Source organism: Brachyistius frenatus, unplaced genomic scaffold (assembly GCF_029030835.1).
Source record: "Brachyistius frenatus isolate BFR_SWC_R1_liver_20210118 unplaced genomic scaffold, ASM2903083v1 Contig_42, whole genome shotgun sequence".
In the NCBI taxonomy this organism is placed as follows: domain Eukaryota; kingdom Metazoa; phylum Chordata; class Actinopteri; family Embiotocidae; genus Brachyistius; species Brachyistius frenatus.
Genome location: NW_027210641.1, coordinates 1,562,436 through 1,582,146, shown reverse-complemented (window position 1 = coordinate 1,582,146; position 19,711 = coordinate 1,562,436). Strand labels below are relative to the sequence as shown.

Below are 19,711 nucleotides of genomic sequence, written 5' to 3'. Positions count from 1 at the left end.
GGTAAGGATTTTACTACGTTAAGTGCCCTGAGAGGACTTCTGCTGTGATTTGGCGTTATGTGAATACAATAAAATAGAACTGAATTATTTGAGAGATATAACAAACCCAATTACTTTAGAAAAGTGTTTGAAACAGAAGAAAAAAAGTAGGTAAATTAGTTTTAGCGACTGCTATCTCACGAGCTACCTGTGAGTACAGTCATAGCTGTTTGTTATTATGGTTTTTTTTTTTTAATTGTACATTAATCTGGAATCATAATATTACTACAGCCTCTATAAAATTCAGATCTTAACTCGAGTTAAACCAAATATACTAAATGCATTGTAGGGCAGCAGCTTAGCTTCAACTCATTGTTATTTTTTTCTATTTTCTGTTATTCCATGTGCTGGAAAATACATTTGAAGACATCCCTGTGGACTCTGTGGCAAATTGGACATCTTATAAGTGATATTTATGAATTGAAAAAAAAAAGGATATATTAATTAGTAATGAAAATACTCCTTCTATTTGTAGCTTTTTACTCGTAAACCTATTTATTATTATTATTTTTTTTACCACAGTCTGTTTCCACATGACTTCAGCAGCATGTCGTGCATCCAGAGCCGGATCGTGTTTATTGGCCACAGCAGAGCAGCGTGTCCTCGTTTGACCCAAACAGACAGGAAACGCTGCACCGCGTCTGCCGACCAGGTCTCTCTGTCCGGTGCACCGGCGGCTCCTCGGCTGCCCCGCAGACACAAACCGGACAATACTTGGCTAAATATGGTGTAAGTGTCTCAGACCTCTGGTGTCCTGTCATGCCAGCTGCCCTGCTGATGCCCAGCGCCTGCGCTAGTCCGCTGCAGCTGACGTCACATCCAGCATGGCGGTCAAGGTGACTCCGTCAATATTTCTTATCAGATATTATTAATTTTTAAAGGCACTAAAGCAGTAAGGGCTTTGCGCTGTCGGATGCGGAGGACAGCGTGTCTGCGCGGACGCATGGCTTTTCAGCTCCTGTCTAAGACACAGCGGAGCCCCACATTGTTTTATTTCTGCATCTTTAAATAGGCGCATCTCTCCCGGCCTCGCAGAGACAACTAATCTCTGTCCTCTGTTGCTTTTGTGTATCTGAGAGATTTTGGTTTGAGGCGGTTTTGTTTTGCAGCGTGAAAGGACCGCAGCAGGATTATTTCCTCAGGCAGCGTGTTGTGGTTGCTGGGATCGATCCTGCTGAGCCGACTGCGTAAAGAAAAGAACAAAAAATCAAAGCTTAACAGTGACAGACTGAAGTTCAGCTTTATTGATGGGACAGTTATCTGCTGAAGCTCAAACTGTAGGCATCATCATGATATTCTGACTCTTTTGAATTTTTTTTCATAGCAAATTCCACCCTGTGTGTTGTAGGTGCAAGCAACACAAAGAGCAGACCCCCATGACTTGAGGACTATTTTTCTGAAGGTAAGGCACAGAAACCACGAACATTTGGAGCATTCACCTCCATGAAAACACACAAACACATACAGAAAGTGTGTCTAAAATGTCTGCTAGCATGTCGGTGAGGAGTTTGTGCGGTGTCCACTGGGATACTAAAGGTCACTCAAATGCTTTGACTAATTTTGGATCTGCTTCAACAGAGAATCTCTCTTCACTTTGACATTGTGTGTGTGTTGTGTTGGTTTCGATCTTCAGCGTGTCAGAGACACAGATCCCCGGCACCAGAGAGGGTCTGTTTACCCATCAGGTCCCGTTTGGACTATAAACTTGCTCCGTGTTTGAATTGCAAGTCGCCTTATGTCTCTCCACTCCTCTATGACAGGGCTGCTTAATTTCTGATGCATATTCAGGTACAAGAGTTAATTGCTGGAAGCTCAGCCTGACTGCCGGTGTAATTTGATTAAGAACTACTCGAAGCCTACTGTGAGGGTGAATGAATACACAATCATGTGATGGAGAAATGTGGCAATAAATTGCTCGGAATTAATATTTTCACTTAAAACATTAATTCAGCAGAGTGCATTGAATTGTAGCCCTGAAAACACTTGGCGTGGAGATCTCCTCCCACACTCTTGCTCTGCTCCCCTCATGCTCTCTCTTTCTGAGCTTGGCTGTCACCCATGAGTGTGGCCTTTTCTCTTGCCAGTTCATGTGGCGCTTGTGTTTCCAGAGCGATCCGGGTTCCAGCTTGAAACCCAACCCGGCTCTAAAAATGACCTTACGTCTTAAAGACCGACTGAAGTCTCGGGTTCAGCTCGGCAGCGCTGCGTCGCTCGTTCTGCTGCGGTCAAGTGGAGTGAAACACATTTGCAACACAGGTTGAAGCTGTTGATTTGTTGTTGTTGTGTTCTGTGTATTTTATCAATTCAAATTAAATTTGATTTGATGATGAATATCATGAGACAATAGAGATTTTTATATTGACGTGTCCTATTAAGACATTTCAATCAGTGAGGAGGACTGTGTGTGTGTAACTGTGTGTGTGTGTGTGTGTGTGTGTGTGTGTGTGTGTGTGTGTGTGTGTGTGTGTGTGTGTGTGTGTGTGTGTGTGTGTGTGTGTGTGTGTGTGTGTGTGTGTGTGTGTAACTGTGTGTAACTGTGTGTGTGTGTGTGTAACTGTGTGTGTGTGTGTGTGTGTGTGTGTGTGTGTGTGTGTAACTGTGTGTGTGTGTAACTGTGTGTGTGTGTGTGTGTGTGTGTGTGTGTGTGTGTGTGTGTGTGTGTGTGTGTGTGTGTGTGTGTGTGTGTGTGTGTATGTGTGTGTGTGTAACTGTGTGTAACTGTGTGTGTGTGTGTGTGTGTGTGTGTGTGTGTGTGTGTGTAACTGTGTGTAACTGTGTGTAACTGTGTGTGTGTGTGTGTGTGAACAGGGAGTTACTGAAAAAGTAGCATAGATAAATAGAAGCGAACTGTTCTCCTGATATGAAAACACATTGATTGCAGCTGTTTATTAAATAACATGAAGAACATATTTGTTCCATTGTCGGGCACCGCGTGCATCATTACAGTATTATGTTGCTTTTTAATAGGAGTTGTTGGTGTCTTTTATTTGAGAATGAGATGGTTGTGTGTCTTGTTGGGAAAAGTACTGCCAGTCCCTTCTCTATGAAGTGAAAAGATGACAGTGATTTCCGAGAGGCTGTTGCTTTTCAACACTGTCGGTCATTATGGGATGCAGCAAAGCATTGCGTACATTTTAAATACTGTGTAGGGCCAGAAAATGGAGATTCATATATGCTGGTATAAAAAGCAGAACACCTTATTGTCACAAAGAAAAGAAAGCGAGGGAGCTCCACATCATCGTCCTCGTCTTTGTAATCGCACAATAGAATTTCTACCTTACAGATCCTCAATCTAAATCCACACGTCGATCACATTGTGTGCCTGCCTGTATGTCCTTTGTAGTACGGCAGTGTGGTGGAGGATGGCGAGCGTTACATGACCCCCGGGGACTTTGTGCAGAGTTACCTGGGTCTGCACGCACAGCCTCAACACAATACCAAAACTGTGGAGCTGATCGCTGGAGTGGCCGACACCACCAAAGATGGGTGAGTCACCGCAGCCGGGGGATTAAAGTGTGTGCGGTGGAAATCCTCTGTTTCAGTACACGTACATTCATTATTACACCTATTTTTCCAAGCAACCAATAGTTTGTTGGAATTTGTTTAAAAAGACTTTTAACTGACAGACGTTCAAAACAATCCTTTAGTCACTTTTATGAGGCTTTTATGTGTTAAATGTGAGTGTGTAATTATATCAGCGCTTTATCTGTTGATATGTTACTGCACTGACATCATGAAGGAAAATTCCTGTACATTTGTTGCACTAATAGACACATAATCTTAAAGGGCACCCTTGACTTCCACTCATTTACAACCGGCTAAATTGAGCTGTCATGGGTAGTAATGACAAAGCAAACCATTGGTTCTTCAGTTCATTATTTTAATTAAGGCAACTTTTACGTTCAGTTCTTCTAATGTGTGTATAATCATGTCGCTCTCTGGTGCCCTGCATCCTGCACTCTGTTTAAAACGTCACTTCTGCAGTTTCACTGAAGCAGTACGACACCAACAACACACGCCAAAGAGGCCGTTAATGATTGATCCCAGCGACGTTTGCAGAGTAAATAGCTGTTGTTATTTTACACCAATGGCTGATCCTCTGATAAAATGAGCCAAATATAAAGTATCACAGCTGCACATACTGTATATTCTCCTTTAATTACAATGTAAAAACGTAGTTTGATTTTTACAGGAACAAACAACAAATATTCCCCTCAAGTCCTCAGATGTTCAGATTCCCTTTTTTTTTTCTGATCACTTTTGGGACTTCTAGTTACGATCTTGTCATTGTTTTCTTAAAGGTTGTGGTAACAACAACAACAACAATAATAATAATAATACAAGTATAATTTGTAATATAAGAATGGAGGTACTTTAAGTGCTTTGAAAAAAAAAAAGAATTTGACATCTACAACTTGCATCATAACTGACAGTGTGATTAAAAGCTCCAGAACAGCTGTCAAACGGCTATCGAGGTCAAGTTATTTTATCAACTGCTGTTTCAACGGTCAAGAAAGGACTGTGAAGCTCAGCTGAAACACTGGACTCTGCTTACTGACCTCTACACGAGTCAGTGTCCTTCTCATCCTAGGGGGTTCGTTCCTCGGGTAAATTAACTGTAATTTTTCAGTAATTTTGTCAAAGAAACTTGTATCTTCTGTCCTGATTTCCCCTTTTTTTTTCTCTCTCTCTCTGTCCAAACAGATTGATCTCTTTCCAGGAGTTTCTGGCCTTTGAATCAGTGCTGTGTGCCCCGGATGCCTTGTTCATAGTTGCCTTTCAGTTGTTTGACAAGACCGGCACAGGGGACATCTCATTTGGTATGTACATGGTAGTTAATGTCAGCACACTGGTGTGGGGGTGTGGGGGTGTACTCTGTACTCTGTGCACCACTATGGGCGAGCTGTTTGAAACATCACATCATCACATCCCATCTGACACAAAGAGAAATAAACCCAGTATGTCATAAACCAGGAGAGTCTCAGAAGGAAGCTGCTGCTCTTCTCTTTCTGTGCAGTGGGCCTCCGTAAAGGAAGTCAGAGCAGTGGTTTGACAAAAAAAAAAGTTCTGGAAGGACTCACTACCCTCAAAGTGTAAAAGGAGTACGGGGCTATCAAACAGCTTCTTCAACTTCGCCATTCAAACTGGCTCTTTGCTGCAGGCTCTTTAACAAGGTTTTTTCTGCAAATGGGATGAAGAGGCAGACGGACATTACAGCTGCATGGGTCATGTTTCTGCTCCTGTTGTTTGTTATTACTCACTCGTGTCACTCTTCCAGAGAATGTACGCGACATCTTCAGCCAGACGACAGTTCATCACCATATTCCCTTCAACTGGGAGTGCGAGTTCATCCGGCTTCACTTCGGCCATGAAAGAAAGAAGCACCTCAGCTACGCAGAGTTCACTCAGTTCCTGCAGGTACACATTTCATCTCTCAGTTTTATTTTAGGAGTCTGATGAGCTGGAAGATTCACAGACAAGCATCCAGCCAGAATTTACAATTCAAGGAATTTTAGGAATGAGCATATTTGTCACATCTGTACAGTAAATATTAAACCATCATCAGCGACTGTTAGCTTAGCATAAAACCAGCCGGCCTGTCTCTGTCCAAAGGTGAAGGAATCCACCTACCAGCCCGTCTAACGTCACAGATTAACATGTTATATCTTGTTTATTCAACCCATGCAGAAACCAAAGACTAAAAATGACAGCTTGTAGTCTCACAGTCACAAACTGAGCATTGCATATTATTTACACTGCGTGGAGCCAGGAAGTATTCCCGAACATCCCCCTGTTTCAAACTGCAAGTCTTTATACATTTCACAGCTAAGTGGCAGCTGACTACTTAGTGAATGAAAGCGGTGATTGGTGAAGGTTTTTTTTATTTTTTTTTATCTAAATGTGACAATTTAGTATTTTTTGCTTTTAAACAGCAGACAAACCGTTTTGCACTGAAATGCATCATGATACGCTGTAAAGCATGTTGACAGCCCAGCGAAGGTGTTTTTCTCTTTCTTTTTTCAACACGTTAGAAAGCATGTGCATCAATAAATGCGGCGCCGTTGATCCTGCGGTGAGGCATTTTTATCCCGCCGAGGAACAAATGGAAATGACGTAAAGCGAACTACAAGCCGTACATGATCTCTTTGAGTCATTGACAGGGAGGGCAGTCGCACCTTTAGTGTTTCATCTCTCCAGCCGTACCGCTGGTTTGCGGTAGCCCAGCGTGCCATTGAGATGCTTAACCTTGTTGTTGTTTTTCTTTATTGGTCACTGCCTGTATCTCACTGAGACTCCTGAGCTGTTGGAGCGGCGGCGGCGGCGGTGCGATGGGGGAACCCGGTTGGGAGTCGAGGGCTGCGGTCTCAGGCAGAAGCTGGGTGGTCCAAGAGTTATGCAGGCTGCTCTCCGTCACCACTCCAGTGTGGGCTCCCTCAGAGCACTTTGTGGTTTATCATACTTGACTAGTGCTTCCCACCGCTACACCAAAGACCCGTGTGTGTGCAAGATTTCATTTACATCCATCATTTTTATTGTCTTATTTTTCTGTCATGTCCAGGCACGTTTCATTTCCTCTGAGTATCACTTCAAATACAAAACAAGCACCAGTCTGTGTAGATTAAATTGTTTGTAATGCGAAGTCTTTCCTCTTCCACGTGGTGTTGTTGCAGTATTTGACTGGACTTCAGTGAATCCAGACAAGGGATTGCTTTTCTAAGTCTGAAAAGTAGAATGTTTGCGAGGTGATGAGGAAGTATCATCACTGGTTTTCATCAATATAATCAGCCAACATTGTAAGATTTAATCCTCAGCAACAACCCACTGATTAGGTTATCAGAACCAGAGTGTAGGGATGAAGGAACAGCTCAGTGAAGCGGTGACGTGGCTCCACAATCCTCTGACTATAGGCGATGAGCTTTGACAGCAGTCACTGACCCGGGGTCAGCCTCCCCCTGCATCCCCTTCTGATTGCATGGTTGTCGTATTGAATCATCTTGTTTGCGCGCACACCTGCCGGCCATCTCAGCAGCCGCTCGGCTTCGCTCGGCTCTGGGATCAGACTGCTCAGGACATGGTTTACATTAGTCTCCGGAGAAACACTGGTGATTACAAAAGCCAGTGTCTGACACTGTCACATCTGATGACTTTCACATCTGTCTTAGCACAGATATCATTATACTTTCTTCCTCCAAAGTTCTGTTTCACCGCGGACCCGTAAAGCGAAGCTCCTCATTGCAGGAAACGCACTCTTTGCTTCTTTTGTCAGCTGACAGCTCGACTTTCTCTCCGTGTGTGCGTTGCTGCAGGAGCTGCAGTCGGAGCATGCCCGCCAGGCGTTTGCACAAAAAGACAAGAGCAAAAGTGGCACCATCACCGCTTTGGACTTCAGCGACATCATGGCCACCATCAGACACCACATGCTGACTCCGTTTGTGGAGGAGAATCTGGTTTCAGTGAGTTGTGGAAAACATCCAACATCAGTTGTCACATTTTTAAAGAAGGACAGAAGAGTCTGCAGTTAGCGTGGAAATATAGGTGTTACTAATTTATATTTTTAAAGAAGCAGTTATCAGGTGGAGCAAGAATTCAAAGACTAACATGACGCATCCGTAGTCCTCCTGTCCGAAGGGAATGACAGACTCTGGATGTTTCCGCAGGCTGCAGGAGGCAGCACCTCCCACATGGTGAGCTTCTCCTACTTCAATGCCTTCAACGCCCTCCTCAACAACATGGAGCTGATCCGCAAGATTTACAGCACCCTGGCTGGCACACACAGAGACACCCTCGTTACCAAAGGTACTCCTGAAATAATCACGTGTGCATTTTATATGTGACATGAAATGCAGCTGTTCCATCATATTTGAACTTTCTTGACAGCGTGAACACACAGGGAACATTTACTGTAGCACTAAATTACGAAGGTAAATGAACATTTTTAATCTGGTAATCAGATCACCCCCCTACATGTGTACCTGAGTAACTGATAGTCGTACTGTCAGTCACATCTGCCCCTAATTGTGTTTCCCATCCAGATGCAAACTTTAGACTTTCTTTTTATGGTATTCCTTCATGTAGGAAAGGCTTTGGGCAAATAGTATTTGCAAATAATAGTTGTTACCAAACATGTCAAATATCATCACATTTAAAGCAAACACACATGTCAGCTGTCAGTCACAGAAAACTATATCAAGATCAGCGAAGCAGGCTCGTAACCAACGGCTGAAATCCTTGAATCTGACAGGAAGTTTTCTGCGGGAGAAGCGAATAACTAACTCGTTTCCCTCCTTCAACAACTACCATTAGGTTTCCTTTAAGAAACACCACCTGATGGAAATGGAGCTTCTCAGCGGGCAGCAGTAAAGAACTGAATACAAGGCACATATAAAAGAGAGAAGCAGGGCGCTGCTGAGAGGATGCATGTTCAGTTAGCGCTGCTCGGGGGGAAGGAGGTAAAGCACATACAGAACTGGATTCATGGTTTTAAAGACGTTTCTGTAACCTCTCTAAACATCCTGTTTAGCAGCAAACATCCACACTAAAACATTAACTCCAAAACCAACATGGAGCAGTATTTGCAAATACTATATACTACAAGCCCCCTGTAGAAAGTACCTGACGTGTTTAACCTCTCACCTTCCTGTTTGACTTTGATGCACTGAGGCTGTAAATGACTGCGATTCTGTTTGCGTGACTTTATTTCCTTTTTTTGTGTGTTGGATCGTAGAAGAGTTCGTTCATGCTGCAAATAAGTTTGGTCAAATCACTCCAATGGAGATTGACATCCTGTACCAGCTTGTTGGTCTCCACTCTCACTCTGGGTAAGATCCTGAAATCATCTGCTGTAGTGCTGTGGAGTCTGTCTGTTGAACGCACACATATACTGGACAATAGCATCAGTAGATTTATGTATGTGCATGTAGAGAGAAGCTGAAGAAACCTTTTAAAAGTGCTGCTGTGGCTCTTTCATGTCATTTATAACATTTTCCACAATTTCTTAACCAGTGAATCATTATTGATTTTCAGTGTTTTACAGAGAATGGCATTAAAAAAAAGGCACAAACAGGAGTTGAAATAAGATGTCCTAATATGTTTTTCTGCCATATGAAGTAATAATAGTGAAACATTACTTCTTACAGCCTTGAATATAAGCAATTGGAGTGAATATGACTGAAGATTTGTAAACTGTCATGTAATTTAGGTTCCCCGCAGAGGAATCTTTTTCACTTTATTTATTTTATTTATTTATTTTTTTCAAATTGACAAAATCATACAGTGTTAGTGTTGGAAAAGGACATCATACGCATAGAAGAAGAACCAAAATCCACCAGAAATGAAAGTTTACTTGACTACGTGTCCACTTTAGTCGATGCAGGTCGGTTCTGCTGCTCTTCCTCGTCCACTCAGTGTATTCAGAACATTTACACACACGGTCTTTCTCTTTATTTTAATTCCTCTATGATTGGATAAATATGTTACAGGTCTGCTTATTGGCTGTAAAGATTGTGTTATTGCTCATTCTGTTTAACAACAGTGGCTCCACTGGCTGATTTACAAGACAAACATAAAACATGGATATGGACTTTATGATGCGTCGGGCCAGCGGGGAATATCTGCGTCTCAAACATTTCGTAACAAAACACTTTCATTTGCTTGTTGGGCCACGGGCGCTCACCCAGCTGTTTGTCTGTTGTTTATACAAGCTGGAATTAAAGTTGCAGTAACTAAGTTATATGGCAGTAAAAGGTCTGTGGAAAATCTTACATCACTGGCTGCTGCTCACAGTAGATGCAGGACTCTCTTGTCTTTTCCTGGCCTAACTCCCCTCCCTCCTCCCTCTCCTCCCTCCTCCTCCCCCTCCCCCTCCCCCGGTGTTGTGTGTTAAGGCGGCTGAACCACGCAGACATCGAAAGGATAGCCCCGCTGGAGGAAGGAGCCATGCCGTACCACCTAGCAGAGAGCCAGAGACAGGTAGCCTGAGTGACTCCTCTAATACACTCCACATCCTCCTGCCTTTCATCAAAGCCTTTTCCCGTCTCCCTTCGACTTCCTTCTCAGAAAGGAGCCAAAAAGCGAGAATCCTCAGTCACTGAATTAGTGGAGTGCCCGTGTTTTTCTTCCCCTGTGAAGTGCATTTCTTAAACTCCCAGATAAAAGTACACCAATTACAGTCATAGAAGAGGAATGGATTGTTGCGTTGCACCTCTCCATGAAAGGCTCGGCCCATTTTATTCAGTATAGCTGCACGTACACATCTGAGGTGCTAATAAGAGGCTTTTATCAGTGTGGGGCTGCAGAAGTTTTAGGAGCCTTTAGCGAAGTCTGCTAATGGCTGGAGGGGAGTGGGAGTCAAGGTGGATGTGGGAGAACAAAATAGTTCCTGCATCCTCCGGATAACACGGCTCTGCATCAGAGCTGTTCAGGCCACTCATGCTCCTGGGACTCCTGCTCAGAGGTCTGGAATCTGATTCCTTTGGGGGGGATGCTGCAATTCTCCAGCCTGCCCTTTAGTGGAAGTAGGCTAATTGTTTAAACCCTTTGATCAGGACCTCGATCTCGTTAGCGATGCAGCCCTCGGTGGAAGCATCTGGGAAGAGGAACAGAGCGATCTGCCCTGCTCCCTTCTCATCTGGTTTGGGAGAAGTTACTCACGCACACACACACACGCACACACACACGCACACACACACACACACACACACACACACACACACACACACACACACACACACACACACACACACACACACACACACACACACACACACACACACACACACACACACACACACTTTGACCAGCTACTCGGCCTCTGTAATATTCATGTCGATTCTTATCTGGACATGGAAAAGGGTTGTGGGGCTAATCTGTTCCACTGCACCACAGTGAAAACAACAAGGCTCTGCTTTCAACATCAAACACCAATCCAGAGATCAAGTGGATAAGAGAGAAATTCGACTTTGTTGTACAAATAAAACAAGACCTTTCGCTTTTAGCCTCCCATATGTAGCATGTGAGCAAAACTGGGCTCCAGGTTCACACAGTCGTTTACTGTATCCAGAGCCGGTCTGTCTGACATTTAATAGCAGCTGTTGATGAATCAGACGTTATATGACATGTCTACATTCCATCGTCTTCCTCCGTCGTTCAGTAACTCCATAGCTTTTTCCTTTCCACGATGTATCTGGTTCACCATAGTTTAATAGCCGGCCGATTCATGGTTAGTGTTCTGATCTGCCCTGTCTTTCTCCAGATTCATTTGACCGCCGGTGTCTTTTTCTCCCATACAGCGCGCTCATGAAACGTCTCGGCCCATCTGGCTCCAGGCTGCAGAGTCTGGCTACAGGTTTGCTCTGGGCTCAATCGCTGGAGGTGAGTGACATGTCTGCGGCGGAGCCCCCGGCCCGCCCGAGGGGTAACCTTAGCCGGCCGGCTGGCGCGCTGAGGCCCAGGGGCCGGCCATTGTGCTGCGGGGAGGAGGGCTGTGATGTGAGGCTCCGGCATTGTGCTGCCGTGCCACCGGTGGCTCCAGGCTGTCGTTGGAGTCGGAGCTTTGGAATGACACAAATCTTCCGGAACCGCTTTCTCTGGAATCTCCCTCTCTAATTACACAAGAGGGAACTGATACAAGGAACCTCTGACATAACTGCCCCACAGACAGGAACACACTCGGACCGTGTGTGTGTGTGTGTGTGTGTGTGTGTGTGTGTGTGTGTGTGTGTGTGTGTGTGTGTGTGTGTGTGTGTGTGTGTGTGTGTGTGCGCGTGCGCGTGCGCGTGCGCGCTCTCTCCCCAAGAAACTTATCAGTCGTCATTCAGCAGTGGCCAATTCAGGCCGGGTCAGAGAAGGAGATGTATCACGAGACGTACGGTGAAGCCGCCGTGTCTCTGGAGCGAGAATGAGCTGTTTCTCACCCTCTTTGCTGAGCGAGCTGTTTGCATGTTTGAGAGAAGACTCATTACAGCAACCTTTGATGTCAGACAAGACACGGCACGTCCAGCAGAGAGCAGCTCGGTTCAGCACTGCTTCTCCAAAACACGTCTTGTATAATAATTTTCCCAAAGTCGCCAGAGCTTAAAACCTGTCTTTTAAAAGTTGAGATTCTATTGTAGAGTTTAAATAATCAGCTGATCAGCAAAAATGGATTTAAAAAAAAAAAAAAAAAAAAATTGTTGTTTTTTTTTTATAGTCATTGATTGTTGAAGTAGTTTTTCAGTTTTCCAGTTTTAGTTTGTCAAGGTTAGAATTTGTTCTTTTCTTCGTCATACGTGCAAACTCATCATTTTTTTTTTTTTTACTGCTGGTTGGAAAAAAAACAAGGATTTTTTTTAAGATGCCACCCTGCGCAGCCCAAATCCTCACAGTTTTAAGTATCCGAGTAGTGTCCAAAAAAACTATAATTGGTCATAAATGAGCATTTACGTGATGTGGAACATGTTGCTCAGGTGCTCAAAATGATGGCAAAACATTTTTATTTTGGAAAAATCCAACAACGATTTGAATCAGGGGTATTTGTTGTGTGTTTTGCAGCCACCGGCGCCACGGCCGTGTACCCCATCGACCTGGTGAAGACACGCATGCAGAACCAGCGCTCCACAGGCTCCTTAGTAGGAGAGCTGATGTACAAGAACAGCTTCGACTGCGCAAAGAAGGTGCTCCGTTACGAGGGCTTCTCTGGATTTTACAGAGGTAATCCTTTACAGATTCTTGTTTTTCGGCCTGTAAAAAGGACATAAAACCTGTGTGCAGGCCAACATGTGGGTCTCGTGTAAAACAAACCATCTAACAGGAAAGCATCAGGATTTGCTAAAGTGTGCTAATATCAGGAGCATGGTTTCCTAATTGATACCAGAAACCTTTGGCCTCCCTGTTCAGCAGTGAATAGAGCAACACCCAGGGGTCACGTTTGCATTATCTCAGTACCTGGGAGAGTTCCCTGAGGAGAAGGACCAGCAGTGTTCATGTAGCAGCAGCGTCTGATCTGCCTTTTGGCCGAGTGGTGATAATGGTGCTGAAGGCTTGTGATATACAACACTTCTACCCTCGGGCTCTTCATACGAAGGAAGTCAAGACTGCCATCTACTGCTACCTCCACCACTGCAGCGCTTTGTTGCTCTGATCTGCTTCCCTCTGCACCCCCTCCCCCCCACCACACACACCTCCCCACCACCCTCCTTCTCTCTTGCACATGATAAGAGGGTGATTGACTCAGAGACAGACACGCTCGGCTGTTTTCTGGCTGCATACCAGCAGCAGTCACTCAGCAGCTCCTTCAGAAGTTTATCTGGCTTGATGAAGGACAGACGGTGAAACAGTATGGCAGTTATCACCACTGTAGCACCCAGCCTCCCCCCTCCATCTTGTCCGTGACCACACAGCTCTCTCTGTTCCCCACCAACACTGGGATCAAGCCTCAACAATGCTGATCCCATACGCAGCGGCAGTGTCATATTTTTTGGACTTTTGTTCAATTTTCAATGGGACCTTTGTGTTGTGGTGCATCAGATGTATCAGCCACCATCTGTAAATATTTATGGGTTTGTTTTACGCTCACAAGAACCCTGCAGCTTATATTGTTCCAGCTGCCAGTGGATGTATTCATTCAGCAAAGATAAAAAATGTGCATTCATTTCCAGCCAGACTTTGTCCCTCTCTCTCTGTCAGGTATTCTAATGGTGTCTATGAATAATATTTTGCAGGTCTCCTCCCGCAGCTCATTGGCGTTGCTCCGGAGAAAGCTATCAAACTCACGGCAAGTCATTCCACTGTGGAGCTTAGAGTGTTCAAAAAGTTGTTCCGAATGACTCGCGGTGGATGAAAAACATGCAAAGCGCACTGAAGAAAGACACTTTTCACAATCAAGATGTGACTGCAACCACAAGTTAACATTAATGCCTGCTATCAAGATGGGGATTGTGTCTCATTTCCCTTTTTTCTTTCAGATGAATGATTTTGTCAGAGACAAGTTCACCACAGAAGATGGTTCCATCCCTCTTCCTGCTGAGATTCTCGCCGGAGGATGTGTAAGCATTACTTTGGTGATCCTTTAAATTCAGTCCGTAGATGAACTCAAAACCAGGTGGAGGAACACCTGAACAGAAAGCAGAGGACACATCATTTAATGGAGGGAAATATTTATAATTATTCTCTACATTTTGTTGTATTTTGTATGCATCAATGTTTATTAGAAAGTACCTACAGGGATAGATATCTATTCAACATTATATGCCGTTCAAGATGAGGTATTCATGTTCTTTAATTTCAAGTTCAAGTATTAAAACACCCTGGATTAAGTTCATACTTGGTATTATAAGCAAAGTGGATCTAAAGTTAGAAACTACAGTAAAGTATTAATAAGGCAGATGTAATAGTATTATATATTTTATCATTGGATCATTATTACGGATGCATTCTGAGGGAGTAACAGTTCACTGTTGGGTACTTTATAACAATACATGATACTCATAATCAGAATATTATTTGTCAGGTGCCTTTAAGTACAATATTCCCCTTTGAAAAACACAAGTAATATAGTTTTCACCAGAGACTGACATATATTGGAGTTTTGAGGTTATTAAACACAAAGTTATGTAATGGAGGAAGAATGTTTTAGTATTTTACAGTTTAACAACAAACTTTATTGTCCAAAATGCATTCAATGCACTGAAACAATAAACATTACATTTCATTTATCTGACGCTTTTATCCAAAGCGACTTACAATAAGATCATTTCAACCGTGAGGGGACAAAAACCAGAACAACAAGAATCAAGGAAATACAATTTATTCAAGAAAGACAAACTACAAAGTTGTGTCAGTAAGTTCCATTTTAAGCTACTAAAGTTGTACTGTTCAAGGTGAAGTCTGAAGAGGTGTGTTTTTAGTTTGCGGCGCAAATGTAATGATTATGAATAACCATAAATACACAGAAGATAACAATCTCTAAATGACCTCTTTCTGCACGATGTAAAGAGAAGTTGACGCCGATACAGAAATGTCTGTGACAGGCCAAAGATGGTCAGGCTCCACTTTTCACTTCAAAACATACGAGCCAGAGCGGCAGGTGAACCCAACCGAACATTTCACAGCACTTGGACCTTTGGGAATTGTTCATTTAAAATTTTGGAAAATTATAACATTTTTGGTGTTTTGATTCATTGTAGTAATTTTTTTTATTATATTTAATCTGACTCCTTTTATTAGCATATTTCCATCCGTAAAAATGACCTATTTATAAAGATCATGTGGGAGTTTTGGATTATTCAGCCTGTAATGTCAGCTCATCATCGGCTTCCTCAAATACAAACGTTAACTGCAGATCCTGAATTCATTCCGGCTAATTTACAACCCTGCAGCATTTTGTCAGCGCAACATTGGATTAAAGATATAATTCCTTCACTCTGCCTCCTCACTGGCTGAGTTGAAATGAAACAGGCGGGCAGAGGACGCCGGTTGGGCTCAGAGGAGCGAGGTCTGCGGGGTCGTGACCCCTGTCAGGGTGTAATTGGAGGAAGAGGCCCTGGAGGGTCCTGGATGAAGCGGGGTCTCGCTCAGTGTGATTGAGTTTGACAACGCGGTACATACCTGAGGCGTGGTCAGCGTACAGGTCCCCGTACAGGACAACCAGGATGTTAACTAAGAATATTTTCCATCCAACGGCTTTCCTAAATTGTTCTGACGGCTTCACGTGAATTGTCCCACATCCTCGTGCTGTTTCATGAAAGTTTAAAGTCTGGCTAATCTGATAACGTGTTAAATTATTGCCCCACCAGAGGAGAGGACCGGAGAAGATAAAAGAGAGGGGACGAGCGCATCAATCTTCAGAGCGGCGGATATTCCCCCTCCACTCTGAAAATGACGAGGGCTTTTTTTAGACCTTTGCTCGGATGTTTACAGATAAGACCCCTGCCCTGAGTGTCACCAGCAGCCATCCTGGGGCCTGATTAGATTTGGGGAGGGTGATAAATGTGCCTGAGTCAGAGGGTGCTGTACCTTTAGGGCATCGCTTCCCTGAACCCCGAGCCGCCCGGGTGATTCAGCGCTCTCCCCTGGGAACAGGGGGTGAATTGGGGAAGTGTGCAGAGCGAGGCCAGGCTAGGCCGCTCACCCTGCCACAGGGGGGGCCTCAGGGGAGGCGAGGGGGCAGAGGGCCGGTGCCAGGGTCAGAGCCTCCCAACCATGAGCCAGGACTTCTCCTGCTCTACCGTGACCCCAGTTGTTCTTCTATCAATGCCTGCTTTTTCTTCCTCCTGTCAAGGCCACTCCGACAACATCCCGTCAGTACGAGGAAAAAAAAAGTTTCTTTTGTGCTGAAGTTTACTGTGATGATTTTATAATTCCCTCAAGGAAGAAATGCTTACACATCATTACCATTTTCACCCAGAGTTCATCCCTCAGATGATGGATCAGAAAATCCACTTAGAAAGCTCCATCTGTGCGTATAAACCACTCGTCAGCTGTTTGTTTGTTTTCTGTTGCGTCCTGCAGGCTGGAGGTTCCCAGGTGATCTTCACCAATCCTCTGGAGATTGTTAAGATCCGTCTGCAGGTGGCTGGAGAGATCACTACAGGGCCCCGGGTCAGTGCCCTGAATGTTGTGAGAGACCTGGGCTTCTTTGGCCTCTACAAGGTAGGTCAACACCTCTGCAGCACCATGACGTCTGCAGCATCCACGTCCGCTTCCTGTCATACAAGGGCAGTGAAAGGCGCTGATGTTCCTCCAACACGATACCAACACCGTGCTGCTCTTTATTGATTGTTCACTTTACTGTTTGTACTTTTACAAGCTTACAAGTGTTAAAAGATATTAGTTATTGGCTATTATCTAATAATCTACCAGTTATTTTGTATTATTAATTGTTTGATCAATAAAATGCCAAAAGAAGTCATAAAAATGTCCAAGCTGGCATTTTAAAACGTCTTATTTTGTCAGATCAACAGTCCAAAACCTAAAAAGAATGAATCAATTATTTCATAAAGAAAACAGCAAATCTTCACAGTCAACACACATTACATTTTTAATTATTAGACCATTAAAAGAGTTTCCAGTTTATCGGTTAACTCACTGATGACCACAAGTTAGCAGCACTCAGTTGCACACAAATATTCTCAAAGCGAAATTATACTTAAAAAAGCACAGACATCATATTATTGACTTAATATTAAAGATTAAATAAAAAGAAAGGTCCATTTTCATGTTGTAACTGGTGAAGGTGGAGCTTGTTTTAACTGTATTACGTACAGTATTTTTCTGTATATTATATAAATGAATGCGGTGGAGTAAAAGGTGTCATACTTTGTCTTAAATGTTGTGAAACTGAAGAATAAAGTAACATAAAATGTAAATTCCCAAGTAAAATGTACTTTACTGACCACTTCTGTATATTAACAGGATTTTTCTTTATCCCTGAGATGATGCACAGATGACACACTGCTGCATTCGCACAAACGGTTGTATGTGTACGTAGTCTTAATAGGGATCAGAAACGGAAATTTGAAGATCAAACATTGCTTTGTTGAGTGTTTGCAATTTTCCAAAACAGAGTTCAACATGCAAAAGTAACTACTGCCAACAACCAACAGCAAATTAGTGCAGGATTAGTCTTTGCTACTGCTCCGCTCCAGATCCTTGTGGCTTTCCTTACAGCTGCAGTCATGTGTTCATACTCTATATTTTAATGAGTGGCAGACACTGTGTGGTTTGTTAAAACAAAAAAAGCTGACTTCCTCCTGTTGGAAGAAGCCAGCGCACTGTGGTCCATGTTGGTGGTGTGTGTGTGTGTGTGTGTGTGTGTGTGTGTGTGTGTGTGTGTGTGTGTGTGTGTGTGTGTGTGTGTGTGTGTGTGTGTGTGTGTGTGTGTGTGTGTGTGTGTGTGTGTGTGTGTGTGTGTGTGTGTGTGTGTGTGTGTGTGTGTGTGTGTGTGTGTGTGTGTGTGTGTGTGTGTGTGTGTGTGTGTGTGTGTGTGTGTGTGCGTGTGTGTGTGTGTGTGTGATGGATTTCTCTCTGGAGGCCCTGTGCTGCAGCTCTGCCTGAGGCTCTTCGGCTCCATCATCATCATCACTAAAGCCCCCTGTAGGTTGAATAAATCAGCTCCCAGGCCACTTAATCCCTAAAACAAACCTGCTCAGCCGCTGTCTCTGTTCGTTCATCAGCCCCGTTAGGATGCAAATATTTTACAAAATGGTCCTTGTTTTTGTGTTAGGGAGCCAAAGCCTGCTTCCTGCGTGACATCCCCTTCTCCGCCATCTACTTCCCCGTTTATGCCCACACCAAGGCGAAGCTGGCGGATGAGGAGGGAAGGCTAGGGGCTCTGCAGCTGCTCACCGCCGGAGCTATCGCAGGTAACAAACATCTGGAAAACTCCGAGCGGCACCACGTTGTGTTTTTATAAAGGGTCGTACCACATTTTGTGCTCCAAAAAATGGATTTTGGTTTCCTGTTTGCGTTTTCTCCATCCGCTGAGTCTCTCAATAGCCCGAGCGTATACGCAGCGCCTCGGTCACATCACACCGTGAAGGTATCGCCATTTCAAGCCCTGCGTGAGGCTGCGGTGGGGGTATCAGAATGTGACTGCCTCTGTGCATAGCGAAACAGCTTCATTATGTGGTTTTGTTCAAAAACAAGGTGTGCCCGCGGCTTCGCTGGTGACTCCTGCTGATGTCATCAAGACCAGGCTGCAGGTGGCGGCCCGAGCCGGCCAGACGACGTACAATGGAGTCATCGACTGCTTCGGGAAGATCCTGAAGGAGGAAGGTTTCAGGGCGTTTTGGAAGGGTGCAGCAGGTAATGAGCACCTCGCAACAAAAGTGCCTTCATGACTGGAAATGAAACTCACTATGTCTAAAAGCCGGCTGCAGTTTTGTGAAGTTGCAACTTTCTCCTCTTAGCTCGTGTCTTCAGATCCTCACCGCAGTTTGGTGTGACCCTGGTGACCTACGAACTGTTACAGAGATGGTTCTACGTTGACTTTGGGGGACAGTAAGCACTTTAACCACGTTTTGAAACGAGAATGAAACGCTCTTTAACATCACGAAGTGCATTTTGTCCTAATCCGACTTTCTCCCCAGTCGTCCCGCCGGCTCCGAGCCGACTCCCGCACCCAGGATGGAGGACTTGCCCTCTGTGACCGCGGACCACGTGGGTGGCTACCGTCTGGCTGCTGCAACCTTTGCCGGAGTCGAGAGCAAGTTCGGTCTGCACCTGCCAAAGTTCAAGCCTTCCTTAGAGGCAACAATCAAATCAGCGGCGTCGGAAACGGAGCCTCAGGCTTCATAAACCGTCACGTGTCGTGACTGCGAGCGCTGCATGCTCCTCCTTCACTCAACCACCGTTCAATTCAACGCATTTGAGCGGTCGTCTTCTTCGAATGCTGCACGAGTATGGCTTTACTACATTTTCTTTGCATAGCTTGCACAATTTTATCGTACATATTGTACTTCTCAACCGAGAGACATTATGGCATCGCAAAAGATTGTTACGGCATTTTCCTGGTGTGCGATAGCTTTGGGGTGCATGTGCCAAGTTACACGTAAGAGACACGAGGATGTACAGATATTTTCAAAGTATTTATTTTGAAATCATGACCAGGGGACTTGGGAAATAATTTAAATGTATTTATTGTATTTTATTGAAATAAATCATTCAAACCGTTTGCTTCTACTGTGAAAGGTACATT

General features: G+C 44.2%; 1 protein-coding gene across 1 annotated transcript; it reads left to right on the top strand.

Annotated features, from left to right (window-relative positions):
* The first annotated feature begins 774 nt into the window (after positions 1-774).
* Positions 775-19,687, top strand: LOC138623199 (electrogenic aspartate/glutamate antiporter SLC25A12, mitochondrial-like). The gene is made up of 18 exons (XM_069702563.1): positions 775-875; positions 1,388-1,441; positions 3,383-3,525; positions 4,744-4,859; positions 5,318-5,457; positions 7,347-7,493; positions 7,698-7,836; positions 8,765-8,858; positions 9,924-10,008; positions 11,328-11,409; positions 12,568-12,726; positions 13,737-13,789; positions 13,980-14,060; positions 16,525-16,665; positions 18,239-18,377; positions 18,661-18,819; positions 18,924-19,014; positions 19,104-19,687. The coding sequence occupies exons 1-18, from the start codon at positions 864-866 to the stop codon at positions 19,309-19,311; spliced, it is 2,043 nt and encodes a 680-aa protein (XP_069558664.1). The 5' UTR covers positions 775-863; the 3' UTR covers positions 19,312-19,687.
* Positions 19,688-19,711: the final 24 nt, after the last annotated feature.